Source organism: Haliotis rufescens, unplaced genomic scaffold, assembly GCF_023055435.1.
Source record: "Haliotis rufescens isolate VD_foot unplaced genomic scaffold, xgHalRufe1.0.p SCAF_4, whole genome shotgun sequence".
Classification (NCBI taxonomy): Eukaryota; Metazoa; Mollusca; class Gastropoda; order Lepetellida; family Haliotidae; genus Haliotis; species Haliotis rufescens.
Window position 1 is genome coordinate 49,481,390 of NW_025964112.1, and position 25,985 is coordinate 49,507,374.

At 40.2% G+C, this 25,985-nt stretch overlaps 1 protein-coding gene across 2 annotated transcripts in view; it reads left to right on the forward strand.

Moving 5' to 3' along the window:
* Positions 1 to 25,985, forward strand: part of LOC124151488 — a 79,357-nt gene that overhangs the window by 34,797 nt on the left and 18,575 nt on the right. Inside the window, exons 1-2 of one of the 2 annotated variants that reach the window (XM_046523983.2) lie at positions 17,058 to 17,213; positions 25,627 to 25,968. In XM_046523983.2, the coding sequence (XP_046379939.1) occupies positions 25,867 to 25,968 (102 nt within the window). In that variant the 5' untranslated portion in view covers positions 17,058 to 17,213; positions 25,627 to 25,866. Of the gene's footprint in view, positions 1 to 17,057; positions 17,214 to 25,626; positions 25,969 to 25,985 lie in introns of those variants that run through there. The other variant, XM_046523992.2, reaches the window with a different exon arrangement.

Below are 25,985 nucleotides of genomic sequence, written 5' to 3' on the forward strand. Positions count from 1 at the left end.
CACCTGCATCCACTACACCCATGTACTACACCTGCATCTACTCAACCTGCATCCACTACACCCATGTATAACATCTGCATCTACTACACCCATGTACTACATCTGCATCTACTACACCTTCATCCACTACACCCATGTACTACACCTGCATCTACTCAACCTGCATCCACTACACCCATGTACTACATCTGCATCTACTACACCTGCATCCACTACACCCATGTACTACATCTGCATCTACTACACCTGCATCCACTACACCCATGTACTACATCTGCATCTACTACACCTGCATCCACTACACCCATGTACTACATCTGCATCTACTACACCTGCATCCACTACACCCATGTACTACATCTGCATCTACTACACCTGCATCCACTACACCCATGTACTACATCTGCATCTACTCAACCTACATCTACAACATCGATGTTCTAACGCAATATCTGCATGTATCGACAACCAGATGGCGCATAGACATGATTACAAATAAAACTATTAATAATGTGCAGACATCGTAATATAGCTGTCTTCAATTGCTGGTTTATAATTAAAAGGCTCCGGGAAATGACATTAAGTACGACGAAACATACCAGTATACAGTTGAATTTACAAACATCACTTTTCATATCATTGTCTGTCTGAGATTATATAGGTTCGAACCTCTAGCTGGTGATGAGATGAAATTTAATGTTCACCAACTTCTGATCGTCGCAAAATACTGTTGTGTCTTTAAACTGGCGCTTAGTCTACGTGTATCTTGCTGTGTATACCATTATGTATTTATCATGTGTGTGTGTGTGTGTGTGTGTGTGTGTGTGTGTGTGTGTGTGTGTGTGTGTGTGTGTGTGTGTGTGTGTGTGTGTGTGTGTGATTCCACGTCCTTGTAGTGTAGCTTCTGTACTTAGCTCATTGATCATGACTTGCAGTGTTATCTAGCTTGCGTGGAACTTCAAAACTTAGAAAGCACACATTATATCATTGGTTATCAGTTAACAACGTGGTTTATAACTGAAGGTGCTATGTCGGCATTAACATGGATGCTGCAAATTTGAAACCAAGCCCATCTTAAAATAGCATGAGATCAAGACTATTACTTTTCGGTGGACTCTCTCACATTTAACAACGAAAGAAATTGAATATACGACGTTGTCAAAAGCCACATGATCGTTCGGTCAAAAACCTCTGTAGTCCATGTTAATATGCAATTAATGTGTTTTCAACGCCATGGGTCGTATTTTACAGTTCCAAGACTGCGAGGCTCTGCATATGCTTGTCTGTGGATGTTCAAATTATGCAATTACCGCGAGCATATAGGACAAGACAATGCACTACATGTACTTGTATTACTTTTAAATCTGCCAGAGCTTGGTTACTATATTAATGCAAGAGACAGTCAACCTCTTAAAACGCCCCAAGAGTTTGTTCATCTAGACATCAAACTTCGCAGTATCGCACATGTTCATATTCTCAACACGACGATTTCTACTTGTTGTCATCTTTGAAGTTGGTCAGTGTTTCGAACGTAGGACTGTGCCGCTTGCATTTTGTTTGTATTTTGTTTCCTTTCATGTGACATTGATATGAATAGGAATATCCTTGATGCATTGGTCCCACGGTCGTTTAAGGAACTACAGATGTCTTTGCAGAGCTGCGTCCCTTAGGTATGACAGGATCCTATGATCAAAGGTTCTCAACCCAGGTCTGCCCCGATTGTGATCCTTGAACTGTCCATATATTTTCCCGTGCTCTTGGGTTTCAAGAATAGTAAACGTCTAAGACTTTCATCCCTTCGGGATTTCCTCCCACAAAAAGCTGACACGTTCTGATGAAACTAACATATTACTCAAAGCACGTGTGTTTCAGCAAAGTGGTAAACGTCTGAGACCTGTAACACTTCGGGCATTAACCTGACACGCCGTGATATAACTGGAATACGGTTGAAAGCGACGTTAACCCCAAATTATTCACTCGCTCCAGAGTCAAACATCCTGAAAGGTTAGAGACTATTGCCCAGCTTCCGTCTCTGTCATAAGGCCGGGTCGTCAGGGTTATCATCAGACAAGGCAAATAATGTAGTCTATTCAGTTTGCCTTATTTGAGAACACATTCGGGAACAAATCATCGCCTTAAGCCGATTACTTATTTCCTTCCGGTTATACACCTTCAAAGCATTAATCCATCCTGATCCATACATCAATTTTTATGTAACAAGCACTCTGATCAGTACATGAGTACCTAAGATAATAGTCAACAGCCTTACAATACGGAATCGGAAACAAAGTTCTCCTGTCTCAAATTTCTTTATTCAAATTGACATTTAACTTTTAACTGTTTATTGTTGTTTTTTACATGCAGTGGCAACTCTAGCTTGTATGTATGTATGCAGTAACGGCGTACTAACAACTCGTAGGTTCGTTTGCGAATATGAAATAGAAAAAGCAAGAAATTATTGCAGATAAAAAGTTTGTTTGTTTGTTTGCAATATTCAAATTATATGACGGTGGCATGTAAATAATCCACCAGGCAGTGATTGATTTTATAAGCAAGGTCCCACACCATTGGTGTATAATCACCCACGATCAAGCAAGTAATCAAGCCTAACCAACCTATGTATCTAATCGCCTCTTTGGAGCATAAATGTAAACTGCTAGACCAAAGAAAATACACACCCATATTTGATGGTTGCTAAAAAGGAAACAAGCAAGAAATGGATATTCGATGGTGTTGTATTTGATACGGATATCACAGTTGTGTTTTGGACCTTGAGTTTTCAGTCAAGTAACGTTTTTTGAAACCGTTTGTAATATTTTGGTCAAAACTTTTTCCCGTCAGTTTAGGCAACTTGGGGACCTATTACAAGCAGAGTCCCAATAGGGCCCGGCTGGGTTATAAGGTACGACTGATTGCATCTTATAGAATTGATAAACAACCACACACACAAGAAAAATAGTAAGTAGGTGAATCAATAATACGTTTAAAACAAAACATCTATTAATAAGGCAACTGTCATATCATACTAGAGTATACAGAATAGAGGCTAAGTGAATGTCTCCGATCTGATCCAGTGAGTGAGTGAGTGAGTGAGTGGGTTGGTGATTGAGTAAGTAAGTGAGTGGGTGGGTCATTTAGTGAATGAGTAAGCTGGTTTAACGCTTTCATACTATGACCAGTCTCTCAGTTATATCAGTTATCTTGATGTAGGAGGACAGCCCGAAAAGATTTTTTTCGGTATTGCCAGACGTATTGTTCAACCTTAATACTTACCAAATATGATTTAATTGTAAGCACTTCTAAGTATATTGCACATGCCACTTGAAATTGCAGCATGACCAGAGAAGACACTCACCATCAGATAGCCTGGCCCTTGATCGGTATACTTATTTTGTGTTTATGTCAGTGTGTTTGCTTCATCTTAGCAAGGTCCGGTGGTCTTTAACATTGCATCTGGTTAAATAGAGTTGCGTCCTCCTTAGCCTCCAGGATCCGATGACCGTGTTCGAATCTCACAACAATGCTGATCCATTCCCTGTCAGACCATGCGAATGCTTTCAGGGTCAACAAGTTTTGTTTAACTTTATATGTGAACTACATACGCCACTGTATAAACCCTACCTCATACTTGTATATACGCTTGTAAACCACACCCTGTACAGCACTTGCTTTATAATGGTGTTTGAACCTACGGTGTTGGAACAAACACCGGAACGTCTCTCCCAGTTGTAATAAACAAGTTGGTGACCCGTATATCTTAACCTAACTTAGTACTCCAACTTCTAAATGCCTCTCAAGGACGAATATTATGGTCGCAATATGACGAATGATTTTTATTACTTGGTCCCTGGAGGTATCAGGTGTAAAACTCATCTTTAAAAATATTATGCTTTGAATATGCTGAACAGATATGAAACAGCATGGTCAAAAATAGTTTTACTGGCACGAGACAAGGTAGCTATTCTGTTTCTACCTGATTTCACAACAAGTAATTCATTACTTCTTGTTTATTTTAATATGAACGGAACCACAGAAACGTCGAAGATGTGTAACACATGTTGCAATGAGCTTATTACGTAGAGCAAGATAATTAACTATCCGCTCCTCCAAATTGCACTTTGATATGCAAGCACATGCAGACATGATAAAGAGCGTCTGACCTATAATATTATCACTGGCTTAGTGAAGTGTCAATCAATACAATAGCTTGTTAATGGGAAAGCTGATAACACTTCACAGCCTAATGGTCGTCAGGCATCACAAGTTGTAAACCAGGTTTGTGGTATTTGATAAGGGATTTGTTTCTCCTTCATGGTACTTAAATCAGAATCAATTGCCCGACCCTCGTCACGGTGACATGACCCACGGGCGTTACCGCCCCTGCAGCAAACACTAGGGCATATCCTGTCCTTTTAGGGGCCAGCATGGCCATGTTTAGAAACACTTGATGACTGTACATGAAGTATGGCCTTGTTCTAGGCCATGTTGCTAGGCGGAGTTTTGTATGAACCCCATATATAAACATGAAGGAGGGTTGCATCTTTTCTGGTATAGTCATATGTGTTCTTATTTGAAATATTTATCCTGGTTATAAACAACTGTTAAAATCTAAACACCGCTTGCCTCACTTGTGATCTGTTCACTATCACATATGAAGACAAGGATACATGCGTGTTGACAGAGGAGTACTAATAAAGTCTATACATAGATTATATAGGCTCGCTTATGTTGGCATGATGTCATAAAACCAACATTAACTCATGAATAAAATGTGACCTTAACGTGGATTACATGCGAGTCAAAAGTTACTAATCCTTTCAGATCTCTGTTGAAAGTTCGCCTTCCATTTTCTGAAAAAGAAACCAAATAACATCAGAAAGTTTCACGATGATGAGCCTTATACGGTAAATTATCGAGCAGTCTGGTTATAACTACCTTTATATTTTTTAATATGTACATACCTCAGCAATAGTTAAATGCTACATATATATAGAGAGACAATACATATTTCAGTTAAATAATTGTTGAAATTTCTTTTTAATATGATTAGCAAACAACTAACTGCATGAACCAATTCGTGAAAATGGTAGCTTAATTCACATTTGATAGTATATTTAAGTATGTTTTCCAGTAAGCTAGAAATATACGTAATATACTATGCAATGTGCAGTGTGCTAAAGTTCTTCATGAATTCGCACAGCAGTCAATTATGTAGGTAATGAAGGTATTTTTCTTTCAGTAGCTTCCGACCAACCTCTTACTTCCGCTATGACCGGTATATTCTCGGGGTCAAATTTGCCCCATCTTAAAATGAAAACTCATCATCAACTAGCTGCGTATAACGAAATGTATCTGATTGCGTGAGAGCGAGTGCCACAGATGATACCAGATTTAATACCTTTCTGCTGCATTTGTGTGTGTCTTAATGCCATTGCAACCTTTACACTGAGTAATTACAAGTATAAAATATTCATCTCCAATATAGGGGCGGTAGGGTAGCCTAGTGGTTAAAGCGTTCGCTCGTCACGCCGAAGACACGGGTTTGATTCCCAACATGGGTATAATGTGTGAAGCCAAATTTCTGGTGTCCCCCGCAAAGATATTGCTGGAATATTTCTCATACTCACTCACTCACTCACTCACTCACTCATCTACGTTATGTGATATGAGTCACGACGGGACGACATTGGGAAATAACTAGGTGTATCCTTATTATGCCTCTTCTAAGGTCAGTCAACAAGAGTCTTATGAAACATGTTTTATGAACCACATAAATGACTCCACAAACACGGTTATATATTATACTCAAGCGTTAGCCTATCAATTGAACCAATAACACCGTGACCTCAATATCCTTGACCCAATGTCACGTATGACAGTACATTAATAGTGGTTTGTTTGTTTTGATTTTTGTTTAACTCGGTAATATTCCAGATAGATGTGGGCTTCCTACAAACAAGGAACCAGACCAGACAAACCAGTGATTGATCTTATATTTGACATCTTACGGTGCAGCTACGATGATATGTCATTGAGTCTATCTGCCAGCACTACTAGTATTTAGTCACCTTGTACCAATAGCATAGGCTACTGGGGATCAATTCTAACCTGGAATTCCCATGGGGTTTAGTTCAGTAAATAAGTCACCATCTTTCACTTATGCACAACATCACCTGTAGGAAAAACATTTGAATAATCCCCCAGCCCCCATCCGCAGAGATTGTATTACTTGTATTTTCAAATATAGACATGAATGTCATGATAACTGTATCATGACTTTGAAAATACATTGCGCACTCCGCAATATTCAAGCTGTATGACGGCGGTCTGTAAATAATCTAGTCTGGACCTGAGAATCCAGTGATCGATATCATGAGCATCGATCCACGCAATTGGGATCGATGACATGTATCAACCAAGTCAGCGAGCCTGACCACCCGATCCCGTTAGTCGCCTTTTACGACAAGCATAGTCACCTTTTACGGCAAGCATGGGTTGCTGAAGACCTATTCTACCCCGGATCTTAGAGGGTCTCATCCGGATGGATGCAAGCTTCTATTCAAACTGCATTGACGGGATATTGATAAACGTCGTATATATAAGTGACCTTTCGTTATCATGCGTGTTCAAATTATGAGGATTGGGGGCAAGATAACGCGGTGAAGGATGTGTATCGAGGGAGATGTTGGACACTAAGCTACTGCATCTTCAAGGACTCATGTATCTTCCTTTTCTGTATATCGGCACTGATGGCACCCTCGCGGCATTTGGGTGAATTATTGATATTGTTCATGGTATACATCTTGCCGTCATCTTGCATTTCTTGCCTAGTTGAACTGATGACAGTTGTTGACTTTTTAACACCTGTTTATTTCTGAAAACCTTAGAAAAAGCACAGTTGTAAAGCTCCTTATACTTGGGTTGATGTTTAACATATCTTAAGTGGTACTTGTAGGCACTCACGACAGTCATATTATAACAATGTTAATCAGATCTACGGGATAACAAATTTGAATACATTTTTATTTCATATGCATGTCTTTTATTGAGGAAAAAATATATCAACATCCGTTTCCGGAAATCAGTACGTAACACACACCAATGTAATAATCGTAATGTCCATATGACAATGACAAACATTTCCTACATCAGTAACATTCAAATGTAATCGGATGCATTTACTAAAACAAAACGTTACTTGTTTTTTCCGCTCATACATACATGTTAAGGTCAGATCAGTTTGGTAACTTTAGGCTGTACAACAAATGGTATAGTTTTTCTTCACAGTATAAAAGCCACAGGCCACAGTACAGAATAAATACATGGTTTTTTTTATACAAAAGTGGTTTCAAATAACAAGTGGTAAAAAGTGCAGTTAAAATACAATTAGAATTCTAATATGAAGAACGTAAAGATAAGTAATTTTAATGTATTTAGCACATAATGACAAGGTTTCAATGTTAGAAGATTGTGGTAAAAGTTTGAGAAAAAAATGTTTTTTTAAGTTAGTGTTGTAAAAATATGTGTGTCTTAAAATATCATAAATTGGGCATATTAACATAAAATGCAACTCATCTTCTGTAATGTTAGGAATGTTATATTGTCTTTATGATGCAAACGTCACATTAGCTTTAGAGACACACATGCTGACCGTATATCAACAATGGTCAACAGTACTGTACAGAGCGTGAAATAATTGTTTCACGTGTGCTTCGTATTTATCAACTTGGATTTAATGGCTAGCATATCTTGAACCAATCCAATTAAAATCAGATCTTGGACTCCGATAAGATACCTATCATTGGACAAGTCACTTCAAAACCGAAACCGTTAAATTGTGATTTTCATCGAAAATGTTCATATTGAATGTAGAAAACGTAATGAATTTAGTGGCACTGTCAGTGGATGACCCGCTTTGGCACAAACCTATTGCTTTAAAAGACATTATGGCATGGCTCGCTCATTCTATTCTAGTCTTCGCCAAGTCTGTTGATTTGACTCTGGTGTCCTGTCATGGTACGACCCTGTACAGGTCATCATGGTAAGGAGAAAATAACAAACTGTCATGGAATAGGCCTTCATGGCCTCAGACAAATTCAAGTCAATAAACCTTTTCTTGTTTTCTTTTATTGCTCAAGTGAATATATATTATTGAATTTCTGTCCCGGACGTCGCATTTGAACGTCACGCCTGCAGCTCAAATATGACGTTGTTCGGCTATCGGTGCCTTAGGCTTGGTACCACCGGATCTCTTGGTGCAGGTTGGTTTTCCACTGAGGATCCTGGTGTCCCGGGTTTTCCACTGAGAACACAACCCTTCTGACAATGAGGGAATCGTCACACACTTTAGAAAGGTTTTGGTGATTTCAACAAGGCAACGCTTCCTGGGAAAATTCCAACGATGTCTGGGCTGCGCGTAGAACTAAGAACGAAGCTGATGATGAGACTTTTCTGTGCTGCATCTTATTGTTTAATCTTAACATCAACAACAAAACAACAACAAATTTTGAATAACAATGTGTATGTGGTTCTTAATCTCTTGATCCTCAATTTCTGAAGTTCATTGAATTAGGTTTGTCTACCTCTTCACTGTTGGATGACGATGATGTTTACGTAGCAATTACCACAGGACGGTAACTGATACCTCTGTATGATTGAAGCGTCTCATTGTCTCATTTGCACAACTGATGACACTGTGGACACAGCCGTAATACGCTCACATATCTGATAAACAGGAACCATGGTGACGTATATGCTAGACAGGAGCCCAGTTGAGTCACCAAAGCCAGGCCCAAAACAAATTAGTGGTCGGCATTGAATACTATCTGAAGACTTTAAGACCTTTAGCTTCACGTGGCATAATTTCTCTATGATGTAAATACTTTCATGTAAACTGCATCTTTCAACATTAACTACTGGATATCGTTAATAAACATGCCACGATTTGTTCTGATAATGTATCAGTGCTATCATTCCTATGACCAAGGGTACTCCGCGCAGTGCGTGAATACGGCCAGCAAAATAAAATAAAGCGACAAAACCCTTAATAATTGTAACATATCTACTAATAGCAGAATCTGTTGTACGATTCCGAAAATATCATGAACACATGTTTATGAATCACTATCAAGTGGATGATACCAGGTGATCGCGAATAGATGAATGTATCCGCCCCACCGATAGCATCCGTCACAAACACACGCAAAGGCAAGTCAACTGTTCTCCTGAACAATACACAGGAACATACAGTACAAGTCAAAATAGGGAATTGCTTTGGACAAAGGAATATCTTAGGTCATTAGCATTGTTAACTTAAGAAGATGCGCAACATTCTGAATATTGTTGGGGGGCACGGGTGGCCCAGTCGTCTAAGGCGCCGCGATTCGCTGTGCAGAGTTGCGTCCCTTGGACACGCCAGAAACCTATGATTGGGGGTTCGAATCCCGGTTCGCCCCGATTATGTTTCTAGCTTTGTCAGCACCATACCCGTGCTCGTGGGTTTCACCGAAGTGGTAAACGTCTGAGACCTGCATCACTTCGGGCTTTCCTCCCACATTAAGCTGACACGCCGTGATATAACTGGAATACTGTTAAAAGCGGCGTTAAACCCAACTCACTCACTCACTCACTCTGAATATTGTTAACTTTAGAAAATGCGTCCTTGTGCCCTGGCTCACACGTAGCAACATGAAATTTATTAGATGTGTTTGATGAACAATGAAATAGAATTTGAATGCCATCTTTCATTCAAAGATGTTTATAATACTAGTTTGCCATAATCTTATTCCATCCCACTTTCTTCTGTAAAGAAGGCTATCAATTGTATAAAGACGTTTTTATGTTAATGTCCTTTTCCGGTTGACCACATGTTAATCACGGGCTGCGATTGCGTGCGCGTGTTGTTCATGATACGGCAGTGAAGCTAAACATCTAGGAAGACTGAACACGTTCGACTTCATTGCATAATACACGGGTGTGTAATGTATCGTCTGTGGTGCATTCTAAACCCTTTGAAGGGACTTAAGTTTGTCCAGTAGTGTATAGATCCGTCCTGTGATACTGTTGACAACTGAGCCCTCCTTTATCAATATTTGTTGGGCTACAAAGGACAGAGATGCATTGCAGCGTCTTTTGCTAGGATCAACCATCTCATTTGCAAAAGTATTATTTTTTGCAATGCACATTTTTCTTTTATCAAAACACAATTCTAAAATTCTAATATTCATGATTAAAATTCACGTTCCCCATCCCTCTTTGTAATTCGCTTATCGACAGATTGGTATGCGCATAATCATTTTGACTTCACACACACCAATCAAAGCAAACAGACGCCGGGAGAATAGGGTTTAGCACGGCTTTGAACAGTATATCAGTTATATCACCGCTGACGGTTTAATATAGGACTTTCTTAAAAGTCTACCATTTGTAAAATTACGAGAATTGGTATCATGCCGACATTGCAAGGATCGGGGCAAACCTGGGTTGTGAACCCACGATCATAGGATCCTGTGACGCCTCAGGCACGCAGCTCTGAATGAACACTTGGAAGTTTCTTCTCATATCAATGTCAGCTTAATTTCGGTATGGTGTCATTAAACCAAGGCTCATAATAAGGGAGAATCTGGGACTCGAACCAACGAATCAGCGGATCCAGGCACGACGAAGAGCCGTAACTTTGCATAGCGACTTACTGCGCTTCAGATGACAGGGAACCCGGTACAACTGAACTGGGTTGGAATTTCTCAAGAACAAACGACATCGTCGTTTTCCCCTTACTTATGCTTCGTCGTTGTTGCTGTGTGGGTTAGAGGATTACCGTGTTATTACGCTCGGATATGCGCGTTTCCTACCACCCCCCACCAGATCAATATCCCTGGCGCGTCACCGGGGGAGTGTCTTCATAACTCCGTTGTCTCAATTTACACATGTTCCAATAAAATGAGATTGTTTCATGTAAATATGAAACGTACAACGCCAGACAATAATCACTCTCGATCATCTGCCAAAACACATTCCATTGGCAATATTGTAGAGAATATTATATGAATGAATCACTGCAAATTAGTGATTAAACCAGGTTTTTACGAAAGAGCGTGTCCTGCTCGGCTGGTAGACCCGTTACTCACAATGTGCATGAAAATGCAAGAGGTTGTTTATGTTAGTGTTTGTTATTCAAAATATTCATGGATAGTGACAAAATCTGGTCATAGTAATTTCAACTGTACATACATTTCCTTGTGAATTATTAAAATAGTGTTGTTTCGAATCCCGGTTCGCCCCAATTATGTTTCTAGGTTTGTCAGCACCATACCCGTGCTCGTGGGTTTCACCGAAGTGGTAAACGTCTTAGACCTGCATCACTTCGGGCTTTCCTCCCACATTAAGCTGACACGCCGTGATATAACTGGAATACTGTTAAAAGCGGCGTTAAACCCAACTCACTAACTCACTCACTCACATTAAAATAGTTTCAAACAAGAAATATGAGATAAAACAATAATGCCTATTTCCAATATGGAGTAGTCACTATATGACGTCGACCTGCAAATAAACCAGACAAACCAAGGATTGATTTAATGAACACCGCAGACACTCAACCAAGCAAGTCACGGAACCTAGACATCCGATCCACAAAGTCACCTGTGACGACAGCAAAACGAAGTGGGGGAAACTAAGGCTGAACGGACCATACTATTCACCTAAAGTATGGTTGTGTGTTTACGTACAGACGTAAAACTATACAGTTCTGTTCCATACATGGGTATGAATCTATTGAATATAAGTGAATTCGACCAGTGGAGATAACCCACAGAGAGACAATAGGTTGTGTATGTCTGCGCTTTTCAAACAGACCGCCTCGTGAGGGTCTGCCTGAGAGCGGAAGGTCGGGGTTCGAACCCAGGCTGCATCATACCAAAAGACATTGTGTTGTTACTTGTTGTTACCCTGCTGGCGTTTGGCATTAAGGGGGTAAAACAAAGACTGGGCGGCACCTAGCGGGGTATTCATGTTAAAATGCGGCAATGTATCACTCTTGGGTAGCGATACAAAACCGACATCCCCGGATGGTGCTGAATCAAAATTGAGTGTTATATTTTAATAACTGCAGAAAAGACTTGGAACCCGAAACTACTTGCTTCGGGCCCCCATGACCTCGCTTCCGTGCACGTACTTGAACCATTTGAAACATGTCTAAAAGCAATAGTGTCATTAACTCCCATTTAACTCGTGAAGATCCGGGGTAGAATAGGTCTTCAGCAACCCATACTTGCCGTAAAAGCCGACTATGCTTGTAGTAAGAGGCGACTAACGGGATCGGGTGGTCAGGCTCGCTGACTTGGTTGATACATGTCATCGATCCCAATCAGCGAGCCTGACCACCCGATCCCGTTAGTCACCTTTTACGACAAGCATAGTCACCTTTTACGGCAAGCATGGGTTGCTGAAGACCTATTCTACCCCGGAGTCTTAACGGGTCCTTTATCTTCTGAATAGAGAACGTAGAAACGTTTCCATACAGGGGCATCAGTTCCGATACCAACGTCAAGCGGAAGTATTGTGGGCTGCAGTTGAGATTGGCAGTGGAAATTTTTCATTATTTTATTGCCTGTATCATTTAACAAATATATTTACCGTATTCGACGTAATACGCGCCCGGGGCGTTCTCAAAATTAGAAATAGGGGGGCTTATTAGAATATTATTTTGGTGAAAAAAAACATAGTTGAAAGATACCTTTCGTGGTTTATGCTGACAGTCTGAAATGTTTATGTACGACATATATTTTTCCAGAATTTAATTGCCCAGAAATAAGGGTGCATATAACACACGTGTGCGTATTATACCGAATACATAAGTCTTGTGTACATTGATCAATCGGAAGGGATGCTAATAGGGCTTGTTCACTAGCCAATTTATAAGTAAATATCGCCGTGGGCGCTTATTAAGGCGCCGAATACGGTAAGCATTATTTATGAATAAGGGCAATTGAATAATACTTTTTTGATCAATATAAATCACCTGACTTTTTCAATCTCAGTGAAAAGTTGTACCCCCACATGACATGAGAGGCAGCACGTGTGACACGTGTGACACGTGTGAGATCTACAGGGCGTGGACTGAGAGTAAACAACATATAATCGTGTCCCCGCTCAATGTACCTGACCCAACACTAACGCGATGTTTCATAACAATCTACGAACACATGATTACCGTTTTAATATTAAGGATTTCCTTCTTTTTACTACATTTATAAATTTGCTCCCCATCAGCCTATGGCTGTCGTAGAGGACGGTTTGATTTATCAAGTTTTCAGATTCGGTGACCTGGCTGTTGTGTGGCATCGTACCCCGACGGCGTGGATCGTTGTTCACCATATCGATCACTAAATTGTCTGGTCCAGAATCGATTATGTACAGGCCGCCGTCATATACCTGGAATAGTGAAACAAAAAACAAACATCACAGTCTGTTTCAGAACCTATTTGGATTGTATACATGTCTGAAGCAATGATACATCACCCCCCAGTTCTACGATTTCATTACTTAATTCGTAATTTCAATATGATACAAAACTAGGTCTCAAATTCTCTTTTTCAATTTTCCCTTTTTCACTAGAAATTGTACAATAGGTTTACACAATATATACGGTTTGACTTGATACCATGTAAAATGACATATCACGTAGAGACATATCTATCTTTTAGTATTTTATTTCACAGCATTCACTATTAAATGTGATCCTACATTTACGACCGTTTTTTAATACTATTCCACAAATAACGTTAAATCGTCGAGTAACGGATCCACTCGTCCGTGTTTTTACATCGGAAGTTAGGAGTAGTAATCTACTTGTTTGCTGATAAGTCTACACTCAACGTTGGCGTCAGGTTCAGCAGGTATACTTGGTAGTGAAAGCCTACGTCAAAACGGTTATTAATGACATTTCCTCAATGACTTCCTCACGCACGCACGCACTCACGCACTCACGCACTCACTCACTCGAGTCTCAATTTGAAATGGAGCAGTATCGTTTTGAAAGTGCGCCTTTTAAACAACTACATTTGACAACTTGATTTGGTTTGGTGTTTAAAATTCCAGCAATATTCCAGCTATATGACGGCGGTCTGTAAATAATCGAGTCTGAACCAGACAATCCAGTGATTAATATCCTGAGCATCGATCCACGCAATTGGGATCGATGACATGCATCAACCAAGTCAGCGATCCTGACCACCCGATCCCGTTAGTCGCCTTTTACGACAAGCATAGTCGCCTTTCACGGCAAGCATGGGTTGCTGAAGACCTATTCTACCCCGGATCTTCACGGGTCTTTGACAACTTGAACCATGCAGAATATGAACCTTTAAGTCAATATTAACTGCAACTATAGACCATTGATATGAAAATAGTGACTAAACTTTTACTAGCTAAATCAATTTTGAGATATATTGAGTGAGTGAGTGAGTGAGTGAGTATGGTTTTACGCCGCTTTTAGCAATATTCCAGCAATATCACGGCGGGGGACACCAGAAATGGGCTTCACACATTGTACCCATGTCGGTAATCGAACCCGGGTCTTCGGCGTGACGAGCGAACGCTTTAACCACTAGGCTACCCGACCGCCCCTTTGAGATATATTATCTATCACTAGGGTAATTATGAACTCATTTCGACAATACCGTATCCTGTGAATATTGTGCGCAATAATAGAAGTATTGCATGAATCGCTTAAACGTTTTAAGTACATGCTGACGGGGTTTATAGGAACTAAAGAGCCATGGACAAGGATAATCTCCTGTGTTGCATTTATGATTACTTTTGAACATTATAGTCATAAGTAACATTAAGTAGGGAAACCTTTGATGATTAAACAAGTGTTTGAAAATATATTATGTTAACTTGATACTATTTTACCATATGTCGCCGTCGCCGAGGTGGACCATTACACATCCTCATATTTTATCATGCGGGTTCGAATCCCGCTAACGACACATTCACGCTTCTAAATGTCATGTGATATTGTACAGACATAGATGTAAGTATATGCCCACGAATAAACCAAAATGTTGGTCTCATGACTTTGAGCTATACAAGGATGATACTGTGCGATTGTAATAAATCATATATTATTTTTCAAATGTGTTTTTTATATTAATTATTCTTTTATGTTCTATAGTATATAACTGTATATGGAGTATTGTATAAATCATATATGTAAACATTTTTGACAAAGGTTGTACATGCAAAATCTATGGTGCTTCTTGAACAATATTGGCCTCCCCCAAGCAATACCCCGTGGAAGCCGATCGTCATAAAAAAACAGGTTTAACTGCACGTCCCAATAATTACTACAACATACACATAACCTCTGCTGGTGGAAATTTGTTTATTTGTTGTTTAACGCCGTACTATAAATTCCAGCTATATGACGGCGGTCTGTAAATAATCGAGTCTGGACCAGACAATCCAGTGATTGACATAATGAGCATCGATCCACGCAATTAGGATACGATGACATGCATCAACCAAGTTGATCCCGTTAGTCGTCTCTAACCACAAGCATAGTTGCCTCTTACGGCAAGCGTGGGTTGCTGAAGACCTATTCTAACCCCGAATCTTCACGGGCCCTGCTGGCTGAGAATCGGTGTTGATCGGGGCCATCAATTCTTTTAATAAAGGGTATAATACGGCATTCTTAATAACTAATAAGTATGCTACTTTACAGCATACATTTGTATATTTATTGTCTGTTTGCCTAACACAGCACTCAGGAATAATCAAGCTCTGTGATAATCCAGTGCTCGATATTGTGAATGAAAGCGAAAAAACACTTCTATGGTCAAAAGAAATCTCTGCCAAAACAGAGTCCATTTTACGATTCCGACATTATCATAAGCATGTGTTTATGAATCACTATGAATGAGTGATAATACCAAGCATGCAACGATCTAAGCCGTCGGGGTATGATGACACGCAATCAACCAAGTCACCAAGCTGACACCCGATCCATTTGGTCGCGAGGGGCAGTCGGGTAGCCTAGTGGTTAAAGCATTCGCTCGTCACGCCGAAGACCCGGGTTCGATTCCCGACATGGCTACGATGTGTGAAGCCCATTTCTGGTGTCCCCCGCCGTGATATTGCTGGAATATTGCTAAAAGCGGCGTAAAATCAAACTCACTCACTCACTCCATTTGGTCGCCTTTAACGAACAGCGCAGGCGGCTGGGGACCAATTCTAACCCTGAATCCTCACGGGGTACATTTCGTTGAAACTAGAATAAGGTATATTTAATCATCCGGAGACATATGATATTTCAATTTCTTCAGTGAAATGCATACAGGCAACAGACGTCTAACTGGCACATTTTGACAAGCTTACAACATTTGCAACAATATTTCCTATGGGGTACATATAGGTTATGGGAATAGTGTTCGAAATGAACTTTACTCTCCATAATGCGGAAAGATTAGGCACCTTGCTTGCATCAGCATGCTTCGACGACCTTCATTCATTGCATCAGCGCTTTTTCAAGGCACAGGGTGCATTGAAGATATGCGGGTATTTTAAAGACCACACGGAGGAAATATCACATGGTAAAACCTGCTCAAGTACTTTGACTCATAATTTTGTTAGAAAGCGTATTGTGTTTTTGTGTTGACATTGTCTAAATACTGATGTGAAAATACGCAGCTGTAAGTAATAACATGTCTTGATAGCCCGATCCAAACACGAAGTATGTGTTCTGCCCCAACTAGGATTGCCGCCATGAGAGTTCCGGGAATCGATTAACCAATGACATACGACATCTGTGTGTAGAGCATGTCACAATGAATATGTTTACAATAACATTAGTCAGATGGTGTTGAACCTTATCTGTAAACGTAATTCGCGTTTACAAGCGTTAAAGCGAAGGTGTCACTTGTGAGGCGATAAGCGAAGCCTTCGTCTTATTTAAGAGGTTAGCAATTGCGTGGGTGTGTGGAATGTTTAATCGCCACACGGCACACAGTTGGGTGGTACTTTATCGATGACGGCCCTCCCTTACTGTCAAGACTTTGATATAAAGAGCTAATAAATAGTCTACTCATTTCGACTTTCATTTAATCACAGCGGAGATTTGTATAAAGCTTTTGGGATGAGCCATACCCGGCGACAGATTAAGAGAGAAAATTGTTTGTGAGAAACAAGTAACGAAAGATACTAGGTGCACAGGGGTAAGTACATGATTTTCTTGTTTCTATAGTATATGATTAATATCCTTTTTAATTTACATAGTTGAATTAAAAAATATGAAAAAAATCATCTACACTTAAAACTGTACTAAGCTGAAACCTTTATTTGTTTTTCATTTTATTTTGAGATTGAAACTTACATGAAACATATAATGCGCAACTGCTATAAGCCATCTTTGACTCATAATGATACATTTAGATGATTCAGGAAAATTGAACAACTAAAATTATTTATACATTTGACCTTTCTTGACCGTATAATTCATAAACGTTAGTAATTCACCTTGGCTTTTATGTTGCTGTTCTTAATGTCTTCTTAACATTATTTCACTCTGTTATAATAACCCGTATTATAATGCAAATTATAGAGAGTGATAGGAAATGGCATAATGTCCAAAAAGAAAACTGACATACTCTCAGCAAGTACTAACATTAATAATAACTTAAGTTTCAAGTAAACTATAATAGATAGTGACGCATGCTCTTGTCAAGGTGCTGTACACATTAAAGTTCGCATCAACTATCACCGGCAAGCCTGCAAATACAGGACCGAACAAATCGAGCTCACACGCCACATAAGAATAGTTGTACGCAGAGTGATGATTGAAAATAACTGATTCTTGTGATCTGCACTGCTGACGGTTGAGAGAACTTAGTCTCGTGATCTAGTCCAGGTCTAGTTGTAGGAATTATTGCCCTTTGTGAAATCCAGACATAGTCTGTGTGTTTTTATAGTAATCGTTAACTGCAGGATGAATTTATATCTTCAACTTCAGCTAGCAGACAAAGTCCTTCTGAATTACTGGAATCAAACTTGCGTGAACTGTCAGTCTGGCCGAACATTGAACCCCTATAATATTTCTCATTGGGTAGTTTGTCAAACCTATCCGTGTCACGTGGTGTGCACCGTAATCAAACCACCAGGAACCTTTGGACTCTTGCCATTTCCTTACAGAACAAGACTGTGCTCAAATATATGCGTTAAAAGCGGAACTCGTTCTTTTCGCTCAAAGACAGATTCCAATGAAAATACTGCAGGAGCCGGCGACAATCTACCCGTAACCTGAAAATATCCTAATGGTATCCACTTAAACAAACGACATTTTACCCGCATAGATGTTTTAAGTTTAATGTCATCGTGAAAAGCACACATCCTTAATATTAATGAAATAAATAAACACAAGAGTACAATCCTTTGAAATTGAATAATTATTAATGTTTACATTAACTCCCACGAACGCATCGTTTTGCAAAGGATCATCAATCACTTCTATTATTGATCTGGTATCCCTCCAGGCTGAATATTAGCAGAAGGTATTTGACTGTGTGACAACAATTTCAGATTGTCATGGCTACAAAAGTACAATCTAACAACGTGATTTGATAGTGATGCTTGAACACATGCTGATGATATACAGTCGAAATCATACATTGGACGAGGAACTCAGTAACGATTTCTCATGATTATCGCTTTTGTTCAATAAAAGCAACATTTATTCGCCTGAGGTCTACACACTGTGATTTCTGCCATGTTCAACACATAATTTATAATGTATATAGACATGAAACGTTTTATCTAAATTGGTTGTAACGTGGTTTCAGGGTTACTTCTTGCCCTTCATCAGATGACTCAAAGTGAAAAGGTAGCCCTGAAGGGTCTTTACAAACAAAACAGAAATCATTAACCACCCAGGAAAGGTTTCATGGACTTTCGTTTTTCCATTTTCTAAAATAATAATAAAAAAACGACAACACCCTTTCCATTCCCAATAGAAATCTCTGCATAAAGCAGAGTCGAATGTACGATTCAGACTATATCATGAGCATGTGTTTATGAATCACAATCAAATAGTAATGATACCAGAAGAGCGTACCCAGACCCGCCGGTGGCACCCGTCATAAACACATGCAAAGACAAGTCAATTGTTAACCTGAAAAAAAACAACCCGGGAACATATGGTACAAGTCAAAATAGGGAATTGCATCAGAATTCATTTTTGTCACTGATGCGTCAAATGTCCTCCACATGTCTACCATATAACTTTTTGCAAGCTTTACTGAGTCCTTGAATGCTATAACCTTGATCAAACAACTTCTGAGAAAGAGTCGTATGACGCTCTTTGAAATCTTGGGAGAAAGAGCATGCTCGATTGTATCTCAAGAGTTGTGAAATGTAAACACGAAAGGCTGGAGCTACTGCAAATTTGTCAATGATCGGCTGTGTCATCCATGTCTTATTCGCATTGGTAAACTATTACCTTACTTATGTAAGGGGGCGGTCGGGTAGCCCAGTGGTTCAAGTATTTCACCAATCTATTTATGATTAATGATAATGGTTAGAGTTGTTTTATTGTAATGAGGTCAGATTTCTACATTTGCAGCAGATGATGACAGCATGTTTGACACAGCAATGATCATGTAAAATAAGTCGTGGTCTAACACAGAGTCCATTACATTTAGATCACTCGTAACATGGATTCACGCCTGGGATGTGCTAGGAATAATTGTGATCATTATTTATCAGGGCCCGTTCCACAAAGCGAACTTAGCGCAAGTCTATATTAAAGTACGGGAGTTGCGATCGTCTTAGCGCTAAGATTGCTTTGTGGAACGAGGCCCAGAACAACTTGTTGTACAGTTGTTGTTAACACACATTCTGCTAACGAAGGAGATTCAGTTTTCACTGAGGCATATGACGTCATCCATTGTATCATGACATCATAGCATCAGTCCAGAATGACGCCACATGTCTGTCTCACAATTTTGGGAGTTCACGTAGAGTGCAGAATGACGCCACATGTCTGTGTCACAACTTTGAGAGGTCACGTAGAGAACGATTGCTTCGGAAAATTACTGAAAACATTTATGTGTTACCGTCGTCGGCAATTCCAAAGACAATTGTCGGTGTTTGAAATATGAAATCAAAAAGCATCAATTAAGGATTTGTCTTTTAGCAGTGTTACCTGTATCACGTCAGCCACCCCCTCCAAATGTTACAATAATGTGATGAAAATATTCACACTGCGAAAATAATACTCCAAACTCTGTTTACTCCAAAGTTCGTTGCATTTAACTCTTGAAATATTCGTCTGCAACCTTTATATAACCATATAAAAGTGACTGAGTGGATTGTGTGTTACGTAGTTTTGAACGGCACTTCATTTATATTCCGGCCTATCAACTTCATGTTGACGGTAAATCCGGAGTGATGCAGGTCTTAGGTATTTATCACTTTGGTGAAACCCACGAGCATGTATATGATGCTAGAAACCTAACCAGACCGAAGCGGTATTCCAACCCACGATCACAGGGTTATTGCACGCACAAGGGACGCAACTCTGCACAGCAAATTGCGGCGCCTTAGACGACTTAGCTACACATGCCTCTTGTATAGTACTGCCTAGAGGTTAATTCATTCGTTGAGAACGCATGGCAAACGCATGTATCACGGGTGCTCCTCACGGGTAGAGCAGCAGTGAAGCACCCGTGTGACAAACGGGTGTGCCATGTTTTTAAAACAGGACCAGTTTCCAGTCTTGTGCACGCCAGACCATAAACAGCATCAAGTCTTTGAAAGGCATTTAGAAGTGATATACACAAGGAAGAAAATTTATGGATGTCCTCATAATAAAGAAGTTGATATCCATAAATTCTCTTCCTCATAAACATTATGTCGGCCCGTGAGTTGGCGTTCGGTTGCTCGACTCTAATGCTTTCCGCTAGGCTTCTGTGTTGCCATTTTGACGAGCCGACAGAACAGCATCGAGTTTAGATACGAGTTCAATGTGTTCACACGACTGTCGCGGGTTGGTGTATGTTCGCATTAATTCAATATATTGAGTGAGTGAGTGAGTGAGTATGGTTTTACGCCGTTTTTAGCAATATTCCAGCAATATCACGGCGGGGGACACCAGAAATGGGCTTCACACATTGTACCCATGTCGGGAATCGAACCCGGGTCTTCGGCGTGACGAGCGAACGCTTTAACCACTAGGCTACCCGACCGCCCCTCAAGATATTGTGAACTGCGGAACTTCTTGTTCCACCTTCTGCCTATACATGTATATCCATGTGGTTGCATATATTACCGATGTTCTTTAGGCAAAGTTATGTTTGTTTGTTGTTCAACGCCACACTCCACTATTCCAGCTATATGACGGCGGTCTGTAAAGTATGGGGTTTGGACCTGACTATCCAGTGATTGATATCATAAGCATCGATTTTCGAAATTGGGATACGATGACATGTATCAACCAAGTCATCGAGCCTGACCATCCGATCCGTTAGTCGCCTGTTACGACAAACGTAGTCGCCTTTTCAGGAAAGCATGATTCCTGAAGACCAATCCCGGATCTTCACGGGTGGACACTTTTTTTTAATGATTACAACTTCCTTATTCTTTGTAACAACTACTGTTTCAGAGCTACTACTTGCCCCATCATAAAGGGGAATACTGACAAAGCGTTTAGAGTTAATATACATGATGATATGTTGACACACGGAAGGATTAATGTTCAAAAGAATCAAAGCAGTGTTGTTTGTTATTCATAAAGAAGAGTTATGGGGCGCCGCGATTCGCTGTGCAGAGTTGCGTCCCTTGGGCACGCCAGAAACCTATGATTGTGGGTTCGAATCCCGGTTCCCGGTTTCTAGGTTTGTCAGCACCATTCCTGTGCTCCTGGGCGTCACCGAAGTGGTAAACGTCTGAGACCTGCATCGCTTCGGGCTTTCCTCACATATTAAGCTGACATGCCGCGATATAAATACTCTTAAAAGCGGCGTTAAACCCAACACACTTACTCTGACAACTTCTAAATGCCTATCAAAGGATTCTACTCTCGGAATGGATTAACATACTGACACCTTCATTAATAATTCTTCTAAGTTCTAAGCTCAAAGCTCCCTCAAGCAACGCGGAAACATTGCGACATAATGATTGTGAAGGAATATAAACTATAAACGACTATTATTGCGAAGTGATTAAAACGTGTGTGTGTCAAATGAACCAACCTGTTGGTATTTTATCAATAAGGAAGAACTTCTACAGCAGCGTATTTGTGATACAGCGTTGAATCCTCATCTCCGTACTGCATCCTCTTGAAACTCCATATCGGAGAGTTCTGGACAATATTGGCATCACTTGATTGTTGAATTGTATTCTAGAATAATTTCAATTAGTTTTTCAATTTGTTTTTTAAATCTCTTTACCGATTCAAAGTAATAGACCAGCTCCTCTCTGAAGGATGACTGTCCATAATACCAAATGTTCGATCGTGTTCGTTATATATTCTCTACACGCGGCTCTCAGAAAATTATACTTTCGTGACAAAAGAAATAATAGAAGTTATATGTCTTTTTTACCCAGCCTCGCCCTCGCCCGGAGTATTTTTTGTAGTTTGTCAGCACCATGCGGTGATAATCATTTCTGGTTTCCTTCCTATTTTAAACTGACACACCGTGATGTAAATTAAATAATGTTAAAAGCGGCGTTAAACCAAGCTCACTCACTGCTGGTGTCAGCAACCTTGTGTTTCGCGAGCGACCAACGCCTTTTTCCAATAAACCATGTCGTCGATGACAGAACTGTAATAGAAAGAAAAACACACTGATAGAGGTGAGGTGAGGTGAAATGGGGTTCAACGTCGCGTCCAAGATTATTGCACTTATATAGCGAAGTGCATGTACGTGTGTGTGTTTGTGTGGCTGCTTGTACTAGTCCGGATTGATGCCGATTTATAGTGCTAGCTCACTGAGATACCATGTCGCAGTATAACATGAATACCCCACTCAGACACAGTATACTGACTCCGAGCCGACCAGTCCTTGTTTTAGCCCCTTAATGCCGAGCGCCAGACAGGGTAACAACAAGTGCCATCTTTTAACGTCTTTTGGTATGACGCGGTCGGGGATCGAACCCCGGACCTTCCGATCTCCGGGCGGACGCTCTACCATTAGACCACTGAGGCACGATGATAAAGGTGGACACTACGTGACTCCTCGGCCAATAATGGCCTTGCATACAAATATGAACATGTTTTCATGATATAAATAACTTATGTATTTGTATGCGCGACAATCAAATAAAAAAAGTTAATTTATTCATTCATTCACCATGTCATGACAGTGAATATGTAGTCTTTGTCAAGAGCTATTGAGTGAGTGAGTTGGGTTTAACGCCGCTTTTAACAGTATTCCAGTTATATCGCGGCGTGTCAGCTTAATGTTGGAGGAAAGCCCGAAGTGATGCAGGTCTCAGATGTTTACCAGTTCGGTGAAGCCCATGAGTATGGTGCTGACAAACCTAAAAACATAATCGGGGCGAACCGGGATTCGAACCCACAATCATAGGTTTCTGGCGTGCCCAATGGACGCAACTCTGCACATCGAATCGCTTTAGACGACTGGGCCACCCGTGCCCCCCCAAGAGCTATTGTATAACCTTCGTAAATATAACTATCACGGCTCGTGGTATGAAACCTAACGCGGGACGCTCAACAACCAACCCTATGTACCCCTCGTGATCCTGCTACAACGAATCTTTGTTATCGACATGTTTAAGTGTGACATTGTAAAAGAATTAACACAAATTAAAAATTGATAGAAAACATCTAATCTTTTGAGCTGAGGTTAACTTGTGCTGTGTCACGTGACTTCCATTGACTCGGAAAAAAGCGTGCAGCTTTTTGCTTGGAAGCGGGGTATAAGGGATATATTCTGACTTCAAGAATCCAAGTGCAACCTGTATTGCTCGTGGCGGGGTATTTGAGATTTATTCCCCCGCTGAGAAATGTATAACCCTCCTTGGCGGGTTACACAGTATCTAATCAAGATCACGGTGACCAATCAGATCTCATCACTCTGACATGGAGGTATGATAAATAAATATATCAAATGATTCGATTACAATGTTCATTCAAGAATGACACAATGAAATGTCTCCCTTCGCCGTGTGCACCGTTACAAAGGAAAAGACCAGATCAGACAGTTATATTTTCAATCCGATTTCCCCCTTCAAAACGTCATGTTTGTGGCTCTTGCTGGACTTACGACTTCAGATGAAGAACATCTGTTTGCCGGCAACTGCCTCTTCTGGTTGTCTTCACCTGTCAAATGTTGTTTCTTTCACCTGAACAAATGTTAAACTGTTTGAAAATATTTTCCCCAGGATAATATATGGATTAGAGTTAATGCAAGATAATTAAATATCAATAGTCGACTGTGGTCTATGGCTTTGAATGAAAAACACAAATGAAGATCAAACATAGAAACATGAAATCAATACTTTTCTTTCGCGAAGAGGTCGTGGTTCTAAGCTGGGTTTTGAACAGTATTTCAGTTATATCACGTCGTGTCTGCTTGATTCCCCCGACGTAATGTAGAACTTAGACGATTTTGTCCACGTGAAACCCACGAGCATAGTGCTGACAAACTTAGAAACATACAAATGAAAATGTATTCAGGGCGAACCGGGGTTCGAACTGACAATCAAAAACATGTAACAAGCCAAGGCGGCACAACGATGTACAATAAATAATAAGCGCCTTGGACGACTTCGCTTCCTGGGCGGCTCGTGTTTCTAAACCTTCAAGCGCGGTTCAAGGGGCCTTGTGATCGAACCTGGCCATGTTGTGTGCGGCGTTAAACAACAAACAAACAAACAAACAAAGCATCGATGCACATTGTTGGTTGGCTGTTATATAACACGAAGCGGCTCAACATTTTTGCTACATTTCGTGTGATTGTGTTGGCTCATTCAAAATATTATATGTTTGTACATGTAATCATGATGCCGATATGAACATATGTGCAAGAAACATCAGAACCAAACATATGTTCAAGTCATGACTGTTTATTAATAAGATAAGTTGTCTTATGATGTTAGAAATATCACTAAGCAGTAAACTAGTTCTTTTGTTTTAAAGCTTTTAAAGAATCAATGGATTTCATAAAATGCACACTCACAAAATAAACATTTGAACTCAAATCGACAGATGCATTAACACATGCTTGTATATAGGACACAAGACCATAGGTCTATACCGGTAAACCAGGTGTCTCAATCTATACAGGTCCTAACGCCAACGGATGTAATGTTATTGCCTATTAAGGTATGTTTGCTTGATCCGCCATGTATTCATCTATATTCATGACCGCACATATGAGCATACATGCATGCCATTCTCTCCTACCATGTATGTAGCATTGATAAATACTCATTGTCACCTAGTGGTATGCCGCGTGGGTGTCAGTATACCCATATATATATTGATGTATTGAAATATAATAAATGTAACAATGAACTTTCTGGATTAGGTCGAGGACAACATATAGGGTTAAACTGTCCACACTATGTTTGGATCAAACACTAAAATCAATTATTTCTTTTTCATCTCAGACCGTTACTGACATTGTGGTCGTGAAAATCTTCATCATTCGACATCCCTGAAGCTGTGATTAATGACGGAGCTGAAAATCCTGGAAAAGTATTCCTTGGGATAATCTGCTATCGAGTAAATACATGCACAGACAAGCACGATAGTGTGGGAAGGAAATAGATCACCGCCGAGCTCTCGTACAGGTCCATTTGTCAGTAGGAGACTCAAGTTAGTGCTAGACGGTTTCACTGAGTAAAGCCATGTCTCCCCGGGGGTATAGATCAACTCTCTCAGTGCCTTTGGTCACAATGAACAACTTTATAACACCGATAGTGCCTTCTTCGTCGCTTCGTGGATTCACGGTTGGTACTCTTTTTAT